Below are 17,315 nucleotides of genomic sequence, written 5' to 3'. Positions count from 1 at the left end.
TGGATGTTTGCGGTGGAGGGGGGGCGCTGCAGGCTACAGCTGGGGGTGGGGTTTGCTGTTAAGAGGCATCCCTCCATGGTGGTGGAGACCAAGGGCTCTGCAGCAAACTGCCTGGGCTCTCCTCCCGGCTCTGGCACTCGCTGTCTGCATGGTCTTGGGGAGGTTGCTTGCATCCTTATGCTTTATAGTTTTTTTTTTTTTTTTTGTGGTACGCGGGCCGTTGCGGAGCACAGGCTCCGGACGCACAGGCTCAGCGGCCATGGTTCACGGTCCCAGCCGCTCTGCGGCCTGCGGGATTCTCCCAAGCCGGGGCACGAACCCGTGTCCCCGGCATCGGCAGGTGGACTGTCAACCACTGTGCCACCAGGGAAGCCCCCCAGAAGATTCTTGTAGAGATTAAATGCCTTGGTAAATAAATATAAGGCACATATCTTAGAACCCTCATCCCAGGTGGTGCTCAGTAACTGTTAGGTATTACAACTATTAGTGAAGCTCTAGGAGGATCATTAGGGCGAGGGGCCTGTGGGGCAGAGGCTGAGGATGGACTAGAGAAGACACTGAGCTCCTTCCTCCTTCTTGTATCCTTGGCAACTGGATACTGTGGGGGTGCTGAGGGGGCAGTGGTGGGTGGGAGGAGGGAGCGGAAGTCAGGAAAAAGTGGAGAAGGCTACGGTAGGGGAGGAAGCAGAAGAGGGTAACCTTTGAATCTCCTTGAATGCCCCTGGGGTGAGAGGGAAAGCAGGAAAAGGTGTGGTCTTCTCACCCCAGATGGACTTCCTGTAGGTATCCTTTGCGTAAATCCATGCAACCTTCAAAATTTCCCCGAGAAGTCACCTTTGCATCCATTTTCTAATACCTCCCCCTTCCCTGGGCTCCGCCTTGAATTCAGGTGATGTGGTGTGCCCCATCTTCTCCTGGGTGTACAATTCCTTGTGCTAAGTGCTGTCATCATTTACCACATGGCATTGCAATGACCTGTGTGCCTGTCTGCCTCCCATTTGAGACCATGAGGTCCCGAAGGGCAGGGGGTGCTGAGTTTGGTCTGTGTTTCTCCAGCGTTCTGTACTATTGCTTGGGAAGTGATAGATGTTCAATAAATACTGTTGGCTGAGTAGATGGACAGATGGATCTGTTATTGTGGACGGGACCTTGTAGTGAGTGAGAAGGAGAATGTAGTAGGCGAGGTGGTTGGTTATGAGAGCCCAAGATCCTTCTTTAAAATAACCCACTGTGGGGCTTCCCTGGTGGCGCAGTGGTTGAGAGTCCGCCTGCCGATGCAGAGGACACGGGTTCGTGCCACAGTCCGGGAAGATCCCACGTGCCGCGGAACAGCTGGGCCTGTGAGCCATGGCCGCTGAGCCTGTGCGTCTGGAGCACAGCTCCGCAACGGGAGAGGCCACAACAGTGAGAGACCTGCGTACCGCAAAAAAAAAAAAAAAAAAAAAAAAAAATCCCTCTGTGAACACTGGGTTGGACCAAGCAGGGTTCCAGCTCTGGCTTTGTTCCTTACTAGCCCTGTGATTCTGGATGAATTAACCTCCCTAGCCACAGATTACTCATCGGTATAGACAACATCTGCCCGCAGGGCATTTTTGTTTTGTTTTTCCTCCTTCCTCTCTTTAGATGAACTTCCATCCCTTTTCCCTGCTCCTTCTCTAGACCTAGCTCAGGTCCTGAGAAACAAATGCAGAGGAATGAAACTTTGATGATTTTTGTATCCAACAAATGGAATGCAAGATCTTTTCAAGCACACATAGAAGATTAAAAAATACCATGTATTAAGACATAAATAAAATGTCAAATTCCACAAAATGTTAAGTCATATAGGCCATGCTCCCTGATGTTGATATAATAAAATTAGAAATTAACAATACAATCACGGTCCTCCCCAGGTTTACCCACTTTGGAAATTTAAAACCACCTTTTAAAATAACACTTGGGGGCTTCCCTGGTGGCGCAGTGGTCGAGAGTCCGCCTGCCGATGCAGGGGACGCGGGTTCGTGCCCCGGTCCGGGAAGATCCCACGTGCCGCGGAACGGCTGGGGGCGTGAGCCATGGCCGCTGAGCCTGCGTGTCCGGAGCCTGTGCTCCGCATAAGGGAGAGGCCACAGCAGTGAGAGGCCCGCGTACCACAAAAAAAAATAAAAAATAAAATAACAGTTGGGTTCAAAAGAAACCAAAATGGAAATGACAAGCTATTTAGAAATGAATGATAATGAGAGTAGTAAAGGTCAAAATATGTGAGAATGTTGCAAAAGCAAGATTCAGGAGGAGGTTTATTTCTTTAAATCCGTATAGTAGAGAAATGACTTCATTCAAATAAATGAACTACAGTTTAGCTTGTTCTAAGGGTCCTGCTGCCACCTTCTGAGAATTGGCATTAGAGTCGCATCTTTTGCAGAAACACTTTTTAGAGAAAACTGTCTGCATGGCATGGTCTTGGGAGTTTAATATGTACCCAGCATTGCTCTAAACACTTCACATGCATTCACTAATTTAATCCTCACGACAGTTCTATGAGCAGATTATTCATGCTACAAACAAGGAAACCGAGTCTCAGAGAGGTTAAGTCACTTGTTTAAGGTCACACAGGTACTTACGTGGCAGAGCTGGGTTTTCAACTCAGGCAGTCAGATATAGCTCCACATACCTGCACATTCATGGGATTATATGCACTGCTGTCTTTTTCATTCATGCATATAGATTAGATCAATTTAGTTGTACTGACATTGCAGCATCCCCTGAAATAAGTGAGGGCGTGTTTCTGATCCAGCATGGGAAGGGCATCTTCAGATAGAGTGTAGAGGGTAAGAACTGGGGCTCTGGGCTCCCACACACCTGCTTTTGAGTCCTAACTCTGCCACTTATTAGCTGAATCACCTGGGACAAGTTATTTAATCTAATTAAGTAGTCGTCTCAGCTGTCAATGGGGAACGTCCTATTTGTCCCTCATAAGGTTGCCGTGAGAATTAAATAATATGTGTGAAACCACAAGAGTGCCTGCAACAAAATACACATATTATCTGGTGGTATCATTGTTATGGCAGAACGCATGGAGCAGGGCCATCAGGGACTTTGCCTCTTGTTCAGTTGTCCAGCGACTCACTGGCCTTGGGTTTACTCCTCAGTGTCTTCGTCTCCAAATGGGGCCAGTTCTTGCCTCAGACTGTTCACCCAGAACATCATCTTGAAAGTAAAAGTGCGAGGCTCACCCAGGGTACCGTTACCGCTTGATTTCCTCTATCGCAGGTGTTAGGGAAGAGGCAGTCGGTGGAAAGGGGAAGCGTTCCCTCTGGGAGGGTTTTGCTGGAAGAGACCACAGTGTAGGAGGGAGAAGGGGCATAGGAGAAAGTCCCTCTGACTCTCAAATGGGGGACAGAGAACACTGAGTGCCTATTCAGAGCTGACACTTCCTCAGAATTTCTGGGCCTTTTTTTTTTTTTTTTGCTGTACGCGGGCCTCTCACTGTTGTGGCCTCTCCCGTTGCGGAGCACCGGCTCCGGACGCGCAGGCTCAGCGGCCATAGCTCATGGGCCCAGCCGCTCCGCGGCACGTGGGATCTTCCCGGACTGGGGCACGAACCCGCGCCCCCTGCATCGGCAGGAGGACTCTCAACCACTGCGCCACCAGGGAAGCCCCTGGCTCTTTTAATTAGAGAAGAGAGACTGGAAAAACCCGATGCTGGGCCGAGGGTGCAAGGGCATGAGTTTGTGTTTGGAATCCTTGGACGTGGTGGTATTTGTCTTTGGGAATACACAGGCCCTCATCCTGGAAGGAGGCTGGTGGGCGAAGTAGGCTGCAGGGACAAGAAAAATCACGCATCCTTGTCTCTTTGAATCGGATTTATTGGGTGAAGATCTGGGTTTATAAAGAAGAGTTTATAGCCCCAAGCAAAGAGCTATTTACATGTTCAGAGAAGGAGGTGCAGGAATCTGTGCTCACCTGTTCCCACCGGCCACCGTCCTTTAATATCCCACAAGGGGAAGTCAGGACCAGATGCTCCTTCCTAGTCCAGACTGCTGGTCCCATCCTTTCTGTTATTATTTCCTTCGCCCCAAAACTTTCCTGAGGGCTCCTGGGTCTCCCCTCTTGTCCGGGACCCTCTCGTCTTTCTGGGGTCTGACACCTGAGGCAGGGAGGGCATCGGAGAGCCAGTAAACGGTGACCTCTTCATTTGGGATGGCATTTTTTTTTTTGTCTCTTTCTTTGTTCCTTCTATCTTGCCGATCTGATTTGTAATGATCTTTAGGGAATTGCTGATGATTTAAACGTACGTTGCCGCTGTGTTTTAACTTGTAAAGGAGAGAGGGGACCCCCTCTTCTTTCCCTTTTCTTTAGAAGGCATCCATTCATTTACTTTGGTGGTTTTCCAGCTAGCTAAGCTTGCTTCCTTCTTTCTCTAAGAGGCCTCGTTCTGAAAATGAAATCTTATATTCAACCTCAGTGTAAAAAGCAGATGAAAATGAAGCTATGCGGATTGAAGAGGGGGTGCGGGCCAACCTGCTTGACTTCCCCCGGTGGTTTCTTCTTCTTCTTCTTTTTTATACATTTATTTATTTATTTTTGGCTGCATTGGGTCTTCTTTGCTGTGCGCGGGCTTTCTCTAGTTGCGGCGAGCAGGGGCTACTCTTCATTGCGGTGCACGGGATTCTCATTGCGGTGGCTTCTCTTGTTGCAGAGCACGGGCTGTAGGTGCACGGGCTTCAGTAGTTGCAGCACGTGGACTCCAGTAGTTGTGGCTCGCGGGCTAAGAGTGCAGCCTCAGTAGTTGTGGCACACGGCTTAGTTGCGCTGTTGGCGTGTGGGATCTTCCCGGACCAGGGCTCGAACCCTTGTCCCCTGCAATGGCAGGCAGATTCTTAACTACTGTGCCACCAGGCAGGTCCCTCCCGGCGTGGTTTCTGAGGCACCCCGGAGGTCTCCTGGGGTTCCACAAAGCCTCATTGGAAAGCTAAGCTCCTTACTTGGTGAGAAAACCAAGGCTTAGTGGAGACAAGTGCTGTCCCCAAGGCCCCCAGCGCCTTTCTCTCAGCCCCACTTTCTGCAGGGCTGGGCTGCTGTGAGTGGGGTGCAGTGGAATTAACAAGGGCTCAGGACCAACAACCAAAGCGTGAGCCCCGACTCTGCACATCAGTAGCTGGGAGGCTGTGAATAAATGAGAACTTCTCTGCCCTGCAGGTTCTCAATGACAGAATTTAGGAGGGGTTCATTGACACAGCGTACGTGAAGCAACCAGTGTGTGGCGGCCACCTAGCGCCTCCTAGGGGCTCTGCAGGTGGTAACTATTTTTATTAAAGGAGCTGATGAAGAGGGACCCACAGTCGAACAGACTAAGGATGACAGAGAAGGCCCTTGAGAGAAAGGCAGTGAGGTTGAGTGAGAGGAATTGCAGGTTGAGTCCTGGGCCCCTGAACTCTTTCCACTGTGTCCAGAGAGAGAGTCATAGCCCTGGCTGTCCTCACTGAGATTTGGGGTGCATGTGAGGGGTGGGGGGCGGGAGTTGGAGCCCAGATTCGAGCTCAGTGCTGCCTGAGTCATTGGTGGTATCTCCCATCTCTTGGCAGGAGAGGCAGCAGGAGGTCGGGGGAGAGGAAGTGGCTGGTGGGGCTTGTGGTTCTCATGTACGTTCTTTACTGCAGCTGGCGTTGCAGCTACTCTGACGGTCCTATTATCACATGCCTTGATGCTTTGATAAAGATGCCAAAGTTCTCTTCTTGGCTGTACCCAGTCATGTGGGCTGAAGATAAAGTGCATCACGTGTTCTCATTGCCCTTGGGGTCCCTGAGGCCTCTCGGTCTGTAAGAGCACGGATGTGTCAGAAGGGAAGGACCCTTGCCCTGGGATCTGGTAGATCCCCTTCCGGAGAAGCCTGGTTCCAGCGTCACGCGACTCAGATCACCTGGGGTGATGGCCTCTTTCTGGAATTTTCTGATCTGGACTGAACTCTGTTGCTTTTGTTGCCGTTGTTATTTTATATTTTGGAGGCAGCACGCTACAGTGGGAAAAACTCTGCACGGGAAGATGGGAATCAAGAAACCTGGGTTCTATTCCTGGCTGTTCCAGTAGCTCATTATTTGGTCTTGGGCCTTGGTTTACCCATCTCTTAAGTGAGAGAATTTGATGATCGAAATCTGTAGGGTTGCATTCAGCTCTAAAAGTTCTATATCTTTTTTTTTTCTTTCCTGTTTACGGGTACTTAGATCCAGATTAAAGCTATAGAGAAGATGACTTTGCTGGATCTCATGTATGGTTGTTTTATTGAGATGTTATCACGTGCTATTCGTTGTGTAAGGAACTTAAAATTATTATCTTACTTAATCCTCACAAAAGCCCTGGTGGACACTTTTGTTCCTGTTTTGTAGATAAGGAAATTGAAGCTCAGAGATGTTGAGGCCAGTATTTAAGGCTCAATGACTAGCACGAAGTGAAGCCAGTTGTAGAACCCTGGTGGTCCTGATGCTGCAGAATCGATCTTCTTGACTAAGCCTTTGTGTGAGCACTTTCCGCGAAGGAGAACACACGCTTTTAGACATCACGTCTTTACAACTAGGTGATGGGGAAACTGACACTTATTAGGCACTGCTGTTTGCCCTGTGTTGTGCTAGAAGCTTTCCACGTATGAACTCTTCCAAGCCTCGTAAAAGTCATAGAGTATATGGTGTTATTACCATTTACAGGTAAACTCAGGTCAGTGAGGGACTTGACAGAGGTCTCACAGCCAGTTATTGGTAATAACAGGTTTTGGACCTCGGTTGTGGGTGACCCAAGACTTCTTTTTTCCCAGTTCACATGTCCTCTCACTGGACGTGGCCCAGGCTGCCCTGTTAGAGCCTGTTCAAAGCCAACATGTGGCCGTCTTGGGTGGGGAATCTCTGTACAAATTCCAGGGGTCTCAAAAGTGCATGTTATGATGGAGGGCTAGGGGCCTGTGTCCCATGCTTCAGGACACAGGTGTTCCCAGCTTCCAAAACCTTCCCTTAGTCCATCCCATGACGGCAGCCTCATCCCATTTCCATTTCCATAGCACATGTACCTATTTGAAGAAAACTGAGTTGACACCCTCATGTGTGTCTATACACACACATGCATGGGATATATCCCCTCAGTGGGGGTCTCTACAAGACCTCCAAAGAGAGGAAACTCAACAAATGGTTGTTAACTCACCTTCCTGGAGGGAGACCAGGTTCCTATTTTCTAGTGAGGATCTCCGAGATCCTTTTTGGGAGATGGAGCTCTCTGGAGGCTGCTGAGAGGCCCAAGTATTGATGATAGTTGATAAAAGGAGCGTTTTATCTCACACTTTAAAAACTGCTGGGTGGATCCAGGCTGCCGGTCTCTGGTAGGGGTTATTTATTCAACTAGAATTGATTAAGTTTCCGTTACATATATAGCGTATGGTAAGTGCTCAGTATACATGCGGAATAAGTTAATTAATGACAAGTACAAGTAATTTTATTTTACTTATTTATTTTTTTTGGCCACTCCCCATGGCTTGTGGGATCTTAGTTCCCCGAGCAGGGATCAAACCCAGGCCCTCAGCAGTGAAAGAGCAGAGTCCTAACCACTGGACCGCCAGGGAATTCCCAAGTACAAGTAATTTTATTTTACTTATTTATTTTTTTTGGCCACTCCCCATGGCTTGTGGGATCTTAGTTCCCCGAGCAGGGATCAAACCCAGGCCCTCAGCAGTGAAAGAGCAGAGTCCTAACCACTGGACCGCCAGGGAATTCCCAAGTACAAGTAATTTTAATTACAAGTGACAGAAGCCGGTTCTGGCTAAATGAATAAAAAACAGCATTACAAGAATACTATTGGACTCATTGAAAGAATGCTGGGGAAGATCTATAGAACTAGCTCTAAGCCAAGGGGTGGGTTAGGGAGGACGGAAACAAGGGTAGCCCTGGGAACCAAGCAGGTATCTCTGTTGGGTGCTGCTATAGGTTGACTCGGCTCTGTTCACTTCACAATTCAAAATCCTCAGGGAGCTTGGGTGGTGATTGATAACCTTCCCAGAATCATGTGGGGAAGGTCGGGGTTATCTTCACAAAGGGAGGTGTTCTGGGCAGGCACACACTCCAAGTATCTTCTCCAGTGGATACATAAGGCAACCCTGACCCTCCAGGAGTTTACAGTCAGTGGGGAAGGGTAGATAAGTGAAGGGATAATTAATAGAGGGCTGGGATCGATGCTGTGGAAGGTTTGCACAAAATGCACTGGGAGCTCAGGGAGGTTTTCAAGTTTGCATGGGGGGTCGGGGAGTGTCAGATCAGGGAGGAGTTTGTTCGAGATTGAGTTTTAAAGGCTCAATAAAATTTTGCCAGCTGGACAAACGCATTTCAGGAAGAAGTCCTTGTGTGACAGTTCAGCAATATGAAAGAATGGTGTGTCCAGGAAGTGCTAGGAGTTTCCAAGCGCCTGGTCCAGAGATGCATCGTAGAGGGAGAAACGTGGGCGGGACTGGATCTTAAAGGGCCCCGTATGCTCTGTTAGGCTTTGGGACTTGCAATCCTGGGACTTTCAATCCTGAGAACTATCACTGAACGACTTTAAGTGGCAAAAGGACGGGATCAGTCCTAAGTTTTAGGAAGGTGATTGTTGGGGGCTGTAGCAATGTCCTCAAATTCAGTTCCTTTGAATGTGGCTATTAAGCTTGGGTTGCTGATGGTTGCAGACAAGCCAGAGAATGAGATTACAGAGGATCCAGTCAGAAGAGGCTCCCCTGATGGCTGGAGAGTCCCAAATTTCCGTGGGAATTCCCGGTAGCTCCATCTGCTGTAGCAGGTCTGGGGGATGGTAGCAGGGGAAGGAAAGAGGCCCCCGGTGGCTTTCCTTGCTAGTGGAGTTCCCATGTTGAGAGTGACATGTCTTGGCTTAGGAGGCCAAAGGCCACTGAAGGGTGTGGAGAAGCAGGTGTCGAGGGGTTCACCCCCTCCCCACCTCCACTCCCGAGAACCAGGTCTTCCTTGCTTAGAGGTGGGCTGTGTGCAATGCGGCCGTCGTCTGGGAAGAGCATCTGGGAAGAATGCAGAAGCCGCCGAGGCCCGTTAGCTGGGTGGGAATGGAAGCACTTCCTTTAGATAGCCATTTTGTGCTTTTGTAGAGGTAGCTGAATGAGATTATGAAAGCCGGGGTCCCCGGGGGTTGCCGGGGGCTGCCGAGAGAGCTTCCTTTTCCCCATAAACATGAGCTCTGACAGGGAACAGCACACAGCGCTGTTTCCTTTGCAGTAGGTGGTTTCTGAAAACAGGAAAGTGTATGCTCCTTCTGTGATGATTTGAAGCTAGTGCTTTGGAGGAAGTGGGACTGTCTTAATACAGATCCCCGGTAGGGTAGGTCATGCATCTGAACGTTGTGAAGAAGAATTTAGGAACATATGGTCCAAATCCAAAGGATGGGCTGGAATCTGCCTGTCTCCAACATTTTAGCTGTGTGACTTCGGCCAAGTTACATAACCTCTCTGTTTTACGTTCTCCAACTGGAGTGAGTTATAGTAACATCACCAATACCACCACCACCAAAATATAATATTTATTGAGTAGTGACAGTATGCCAGGCACTGTGCCAAAGTGTTTTATATTCAGTAGCTCATTTATTTTGTAAACGAACCTATGACGTAAGTGGTGTTCTTATTAGCACTTTACAGATAAGGAAACCTAGGCACAGCGAGTTTAGTAACTTGCTCCCTTCTTACCCTCATCCCCCTGTAAAAATATCAGTAAGTATGGAGCTAGGATTTAAACTTAGACAGTGTGACATCAGAGTTTGATACATCACAGAGCTGTTCTGAGTTTTAAAGGAGATTATGTATGTAAAATGTTCACTACAGATATACCTCCTGGTCTTTAGGGAGCATTCAGTGCTGTTCGTTATTTCTGGTGTTTTTGGTCTCACCCTCCTTTTTGTCTCTCACAGAAGCAGCTGACACAGGATGACGATGCCGATGAGGTCGAGATTGCTATTGACAACACAGCTTTCATGGATGAGTTCTTTTCTGAGGTAGGTGCCCTTCCGGTATTTTTTTTCTGAATGGACATAAGGAAACACAACTTCCTTAGTAAAGAATAAAAACCCCCAGATCTTTCAAGGGTAGCAGAGGAAAGTCAGTCTTTTGCTGGGGTGGAATGGACACACCAAGAAGTTACACGGAAAGTTTCTTCAGTACTTGGCAGGATTTTTAATCTTACCGAGAAAGTCAGGAGAAGGTAAATTATATATATTAAAGAAATGCTTTTAAAGTCTTACGCTACATGACAACATTTTAATGATATCCTTTCTTGCCTGAATTACATAGTTTAAATACAGAACCAACCCTGGGGGCCCAGCCACAAGTGTGGGGAAAAAAAAAAAATTTGCATTTCATTACATTGTTAGGCCTGTGATTCGGGTAGATCAGAATTGTTGTTTCCAAAAATTCAATCCCTTTGACTTTTCTGGTGATAAGTGAGAAACCAAGAAACCACCAGTTTATGTTTTTCGAAATTCAGCAGAGGCAAACATGGGTGTCCCGTGTGTACAGATTCACGTAGTCTTTGATGTAGAGGGTCCTGTTGGAAGGTGCTGTGGTGGACAGTGAGTGATGGGAAGCTTGGGTGGGGGGTTGGGGTGCGTTGTGTATCATGGACAAAAACACAGTCTTTGAAGCCAGGGAAATGTGGGTTCAAACCTCAGCCCTGCTTCTGACAGCTGTTGATCTTGTGAACGTTTCCTTAACAGGCTTGGTTTCCTTATCTGTACATTGGGATTGATAATGTAATTCCCCATAGGGCTCTTAGGAGGATTAAATGGGTTAGTGTTTCTAAACATTCCATGTAGCATCTGACGTACATGTGTTTCAATAAAACCAAACCGAGCCACAAGAAGTTCCGGCACTGAAGTTTCTGCCACCATATTATGGTTTCTTTATTTAGGCTTTTTATTGCATATATAAAAAGGCGTCATATTCTTTTTGCAGGGGAGGTGTGGGTGCTTCCTGTCATCCGGATTGTGAGTGTGGAAAAGCCACCCTCTAGTTCTTTTCTAAGTGGAGCGGAGCGGGACTTGATGGCTTATGCCAGTTCATCTGTGAGAGTCACAAGCAGGTTTCAGAGCGAGCTTGAGTGTGTGCTGACCTGATTGGGAAATTGGCTGTGAATACTGCATAGATCCCCACCCTCTCCATGGGTGGGTCCATCTCTTTGGTGGAGGAGTCATAGATCAAACAATGCTTGAGTTTTGTGAGTCCAGTATTGTTCTAGGTGTGGACTGTGGAAGGAAAAGGTCTTTCTGTTCAGTGCTGGGGGTGGACTTAAGGAGATGCATGACATCATTGTAGCTCATTCCTCTGATCTTGCCTTAGAGAACCAGTTACATTAACTTCTTTCCTAGGATAAGGATTCTTCTCCATTAGCGGTGTCCTACCTCTTTTCTGAACCTGTAAGAGGGGCCCCGAGAGGCAGTACTCCTTGTGAGGTGGGAAGATGGTGGGCCTTGGCCTCCAAGACCTGGTCAGAGTCTATCCTCAGGCCTTTAATAGCAGTTAACCTTGGTCAGGTTCCTTAACCCAGCTGGGTTTTGATTCCTGCTCTGGAAACTGGGAATGGCAGTACTTAACCTTTCAAGGCTGTTGTGAGGATCACATGAGATCACATGAAGATTGTACATCTGGAAAGCGTCATCTGAACAGAACCGTGCCAGATGGATGGTAGTTATCTGGGGCGACTTAACAAGGTCTCGAGGCCTGCTGCTTTTTTTATTGCTTTCTCTTAGTTAAATGCTTTTCTATCATTTGGGAAATAAAAAAGCCCTTTCATATTTAGGATGGAGAAGGGGACCGCGTGGTGGGGTGGGAAGAGCCTGATTTTTTGGACATAGTTCCCTACCTGCCACCAACTGTGTGATCTTGGGCACACGCCTTAACTTTTCTCTAAGTCTCTGTGGGTTTAACTGTGAAATGGGGAGGAAAATATTCACCAGACAGATCTGTTGGGGATGAAAGGAGCCAGCACTCAGAAAGTGCCTAGAGAGGGCTTAGGGAAATGTTACCTTCCTCTGTACTCATGTAGATAGAGCACAGGGAGGATCAGTATTGGCGTGGGGCAGGGGCAGGAGGGAGCCCATCATGGAAAGAGGTTGTGCAGGCTCTGGCACCCCACGGATCCCGGTCTAAATTTCAGCTCTGCCCATTACAGTGGTATAGCTTTGGAAAAGTTGTTTAACTGCTCTAAACCCCAGTTTCCTCTAAAACAGGCCTAGCGGTATTACCTGCTGGTTGTTATAAAAATAAAATGAGAAAGTATACGGATGTACCCGCACGGTGCCTGACCTACATAAGTATGTCTTCAGTAAATTTTAGTTCTCATCAGCATTCGGTTCCCCAGTGTATTTGTGAATAAATAGACCACACAGTTTACTTTAGAGAATGTGGTCTGGAAATATCCTTGAAGGTGGGTTAAAGTGCATTCCAGATAATAGGGATTTGGGGAAATGAAAAGGTTTCCCTCTATATGTGTCGAAGGAATACACCCAGTACATCCTGCAGGATACATTGATAACTGTGTAGATTTCCTGGGGATGCACTCTTGTGATAAAAGGTACCTTTTGGACTGCTTTCAGCAGGTAGGTCACCCCTGGTTATTCGCTGAGGACTGATGGTGTGAATCACAGCTTGGTCAGAGAGGCATTTGCAAGGTACGGATGAAGTCGCAAGATCAGGATGTTTTCAAAATGTGCTTTGCCCTGTAAAACTCAAGTGGTTTCTCCAGCCTCCCGGTTATTATAGAAAAGAGTTGACCCTTGGATGTTTAGGCCTCCTTGGCTGTTAAAAAGCCAGGGTCTAGTAAATGATAAACCTCCGATGTTTTGTCTAATTTGCAGTTGTCTGTATTTTCCTTGGTCTCTTTGTTCAGTTGGCGGAGAGTGCAGAGCTTTAGAGGAAACAGAACCTGCCTGAGACGGAAAGATTGAGAGATGGAGTCGGCCTGCTGTGTAACAAATCACCTCACCAGTTAGTGGGGTGAAGCATCCTGAGGGATTCTGTGGATTAGGGATTCAGGCAGGGCCCAGTGAAGGTGCTTTGTTTTTTTTAGGGGGTGGGGGGCAGGGGCTGTGCCCTCACGACTTGTGGGATCTCTCAGTTCCCCATCCAGAGATTGAACACGGGCCCCAGCAGCAAAAGTGCCGAATCTCTTAACCACCAGACCACCAGGGAGCTCCCGGAGGTGGGTTATTTTTGCTGCACAGTTTCTGGGGCCTTGAATAACCAGAGTCTGGAATCTCAGAGACTTTTTTTTTTTTTAATATTTGTTTACCTATTTATTTGTTTGGCTGTGCTGGGTCTTAGTTGCAGCACGTGGGATCTTTTAGTTGCAGGTTGCAGACTCTTAGTTGCAACATGCCAACTCTTGGTTGTGGCATGTGGGACCTAGTTCCCTGACCAGGGATCGCACCCTGGCCCCCCGCACTGGGAGCACAGAGTCTTAGCCACTGGACCACCAGGGAAGTCCCTGGAATCTCAGAGACTTTTTTTTTTTTTTTTTTTTTTGCGGAGCATAGGCTCCGGACGCGCAGGCTCAGCGGCCATGGCTCACGGGCCCAGCCGTTCCACGGCATGTGGGATCTTCCCGGATCGGGGCACAAACCCGTGGCCCCTGCATCGGCAGGCAGACTCTCAATCACTGCGCCACCAGGGAAGCCCCTCAGAGACTTCTTAATTCAAGCATCTGGTGCCTGAAGTAGGGTGAGTCAAAGGAGCACCTGTACTTGACCTCTTTCCGTGGCACGGGCTCAGCATGACCAGCTCAGGGTCATCGGTTTGGTGGAGGAGGCTTAGGGCTCCAAGACAAGCATTGTAGCTGTGCAAGTCATACAGCCCATCGCTTGTATCGTACTCTGTTGTCGAAGCAGTCACAAGCCCGCCAGATTCAAGAGAGCAGTACATAGGTACCACCTCTCAATGAGGAGATTGAAGAATTTGTGCCATGTTTTAAAACCGCCAGAGCCACAGCTCCATATGCCATCGTCCTACACCAGCATCGCAGGCAGTGAGAGAGCAGGCAGCTAGAAAGGTTCAGAAATCCTTTGATCGGGGAGGAAAACTACCCAAATCCTCCACACTGACTTCCCCTGGGGCTCTTTGGCCAGCAGTGGATCACATGGTCATGGCCGCTCTTTTCTAGAATGGAGACCAGGAAAGTGAGAACTTAGCAAAGGGGCAGGCTTGTCAGGATTGCCATAGAACCGATCATGATTCATCGTCTGGGGCTGGCAACATTGCTGCCCAAACAAAATCAGAGTTCTGTTAACAAGAAAGGGCAGGGGCAGGTGGGGATGGCTATTTGGATTGGCAGTATGAGATGCAGAAAGATTTCTGTGATCAAACATGTTTGAGAAACACTTCATACTCTTTTCCTCCCATGGAGATTGAAAATGCACATGAACTTATTAAAGATTCTAAGAAGTCCTATAATAAAGAAACCTGGTTAACTTACCTATCTCAACACTTAGGTTTTTCATAGAACCCTTTGTGACATGTACCTTCGGTTAGCAAAATGAATGAATAGATTTCAGAAAATGCTATTATAAAGTTTTCTTTCTTGGATGTGCTTAAGGAAGGTATATGAGGCAATTCGGCAGTGGTGTATCCATTGAACAAACTTCTACTGAGGGATACCATGTGCTTGGCATGGTGATGGGGATCCAGGCATCTGTGGGGAACGAGACGGGTGGAGCAGTGGCTGGTTAGCGGACGTGAGAGGTGAACAGTCTTGTGATCTTTGTTAAAACGAAGATCCTCAAAGTGGATGTAACTTGGAAATCTAGGCATTAAGTTGAATCTAGCAGGTTAAATACTCTCCAACTCGTTCTTGAAGTAGCATCTTTGGATGACTAGGTGAGCTGGTAGGTCCTGCGTCTCTGGGCTCTTTCCATAGGCAGGCAGGAAGCCCTTGCCGGTCATTTGCCTGTTTACCCTCCTGTCCGTTCCCTGCCCTCCCTGTACTCTGCTCTGTATTGCAAGGTACTCATTGCCCGGGTTCCCTTGCCAACTGGCTTTTGGTGTATTTGACCCAGGGGAGGCACTGCAGAAGAGTCAAGATCGGGGGATGAAGCTTCGGTTTTCCTCCCAGACGTATCTCCTCCACGGCCTCAACTTTCCCTCTATAGACGCTCCTCCGTGGTCCTGTTCTGCCGGTTGACTCCACCGTCGTCTGGCTCCCATCAGAGGGGCCCTGGTGACCCTGCCTTCCTTCTTCGTCCCTCCAGCCAGCTGTTGCTCATTTCCAGAGTGCCTCACCGTCCTCTGTTTGGCTTCTCCGCTCTTGCATCTCTGTGTCAAGAATTCCCTGTATTTTCCAGTGGGCAGCTAGAAAAGCTCCCAAGTCCTTTCATGAGGGAGGAAAACTACCCAACCTACCCGATTACTTCGGCTAAAATAACTAGATAGGTTTTATTTTCCTGACCCTACTCTGAATGATGCAAAGCCCAGATACACTTAATTGATTCGAGGTGATTGTCCAAGACTACGACTTTTCACTGGTCAGTATAGCTCTGAGATCATGTTTCTTTTCATTCGTAAAAGGAGAGTTGACATACTACGCTCAGTCTTGCTAAAACCCCTTGAGGGACTTGCCTTCTGTTGCTTGGCTGACTGAGACCTTTCTCTGTCCCTCGTCAGTGTTCGTTTTCCAAAGAAAGAAGCAAACAAGTCAAGGAGGACTTCACCAAGAACTTCTAATACAAGGACTGTTTGGGATTTTGCTATTTGGGGAGAAAAGTAAAGGTATATGAATTGTGCGAAGCGGGAGTCATTTATTTGACCCTTACAACCCCATTACTTTTGTCACCTTCAAAAGGTGACATATAATAAGTTTTCAGTAAATACATATGTAAGATTTAATGCCTAACTTAAGAGGTACCAGGCACCTGGGAATTTAGGGGAGGCAGAGACATTTTAGGTAGAAGAGACAAAGCCTTATACCTTACCCCACGGCATCTGCCAGTCTCCAAAGCAGTACTTTCTTTGCTTTTAGATTACATTACATCACATTACATTACATTGGATTAGATTCCACTGGCTAATTAGGTCCAGAGGGAAGAGGCCATCCGTGCCTTGAAAATAACTCCCTCCTTATACTTGGAAGATGGTGATTATTGCGGTCCTTCCTCAGGGTCTGCGGGGGTGGGGGGAATTGGTTCCAGGACCCCCGTGGATACCAAGTCTGGACGCTCAAGTCTCATATAAAATGGCATAGTATTTGCATATAATCTGCACACACCTGTATACTTTAAATCATCTCTAGGTTACTTATGATACCTAATACAATGTAAGTGCTATGTAAATAGTTGCTGGTGTGGTAAATTTGAGTTTTGCTTTTTCGAACTTTCTGGAATTTTTTTTTTTTTTTTTTCCCTGAGTATTTTCGATCTGGGGTTGGTTGAATCCATGGATGCAGAACTTGAGGATACAGAGGGCAGCCTATATACTGTGGTAATTACAGTTGGTTCCATGAGGCAGACACCCAGTGTGAAGCGTGGTTGACTTGCTGTCCTTACTGGATTTCCTTGGGTGGCTACTGACATCACAGGACGTGTTGTTAAAATTAGCACTGCTGTGAGGATTAAATGAGACATTGTTCGTAAAGGCTCAGCCTAGTACCTGCACACAATAGATGTGCAATAGTTGCTGACTATTTTTGTCCTTATCACCATGTGACGTTTATTGAGCGTGTACTTTGTGTTAAGCCTTTGACATATCTCATTTAATGCCCACACAAACTCTAGGAAGTGGGAAATATGATAATCCTCGTTTCACGGATGAGAGAACTGGGGCTCAGAGAGGGTAAGTGGCTTGTTCAAGGTCAAAAAACTGCTAAGGGGCGGAGCCAGAATGTGAACCTGGTATGATTCTAACTTATTTTCTTAAACTGTGCTATCTAGATTGCCCCATTACTGACAAATCGTTGAAAAATACATTTTAAAAAGTAACCAAAAATAAGTGGGCATTGGGGATGTATTAGCTGCAAATTTAGCATGGCGATAAAAAAAACAAAAACTTGCAGATTGGTTCCCTCAGTCAGCAGCTTGACTGAGTTGCTTGAGCTCTCCTTGTGTAAAAAGCTCTCTACAGGGAGCCTTGGTTGGAGAACAAAGAAGTAAGGCACGTGATGTGAGTCAAAGGTAATTGAGCCAGTCTCACAGAACTGGTGAGTGGATCACACACATTCACCTGACACAGGCTGAATGTACACGGACCTGGGAGAGGAGATAGAGAGCTTCCCGTAGGTGATTCTTGCACCTTCACCTGGTTCAGGAGACAGGGTTTGGATTTAACAGTTGCCTTG

The 17,315-nt window shown here is 47.5% G+C and overlaps 1 protein-coding gene across 7 annotated transcripts in view; it reads left to right on the top strand.

The window, feature by feature from the left end:
* The window catches only part of STX3 (syntaxin 3), a 49,770-nt gene that overhangs the window by 15,265 nt on the left and 17,190 nt on the right, over positions 1-17,315 (top strand). For all 7 annotated transcript variants that reach the window (XM_024749360.1, XM_024749365.1, XM_024749362.1 and 4 more), the window contains one exon: positions 9,913-9,996. In XM_024749360.1, the coding sequence (XP_024605128.1) occupies positions 9,913-9,996 (84 nt within the window). The remainder of the gene's footprint in view (positions 1-9,912; positions 9,997-17,315) is intronic.

Source organism: Neophocaena asiaeorientalis, unplaced genomic scaffold (genome assembly GCF_003031525.2).
Source record: "Neophocaena asiaeorientalis asiaeorientalis breed wild unplaced genomic scaffold, Neophocaena_asiaeorientalis_V1.1 scaffold43, whole genome shotgun sequence".
NCBI lineage: Eukaryota > Metazoa > Chordata > Mammalia > Artiodactyla > Phocoenidae > Neophocaena > Neophocaena asiaeorientalis.
Note: the sequence above shows the minus strand (reverse complement) of the source record. Positions and strands in the feature narration are given on the sequence as shown.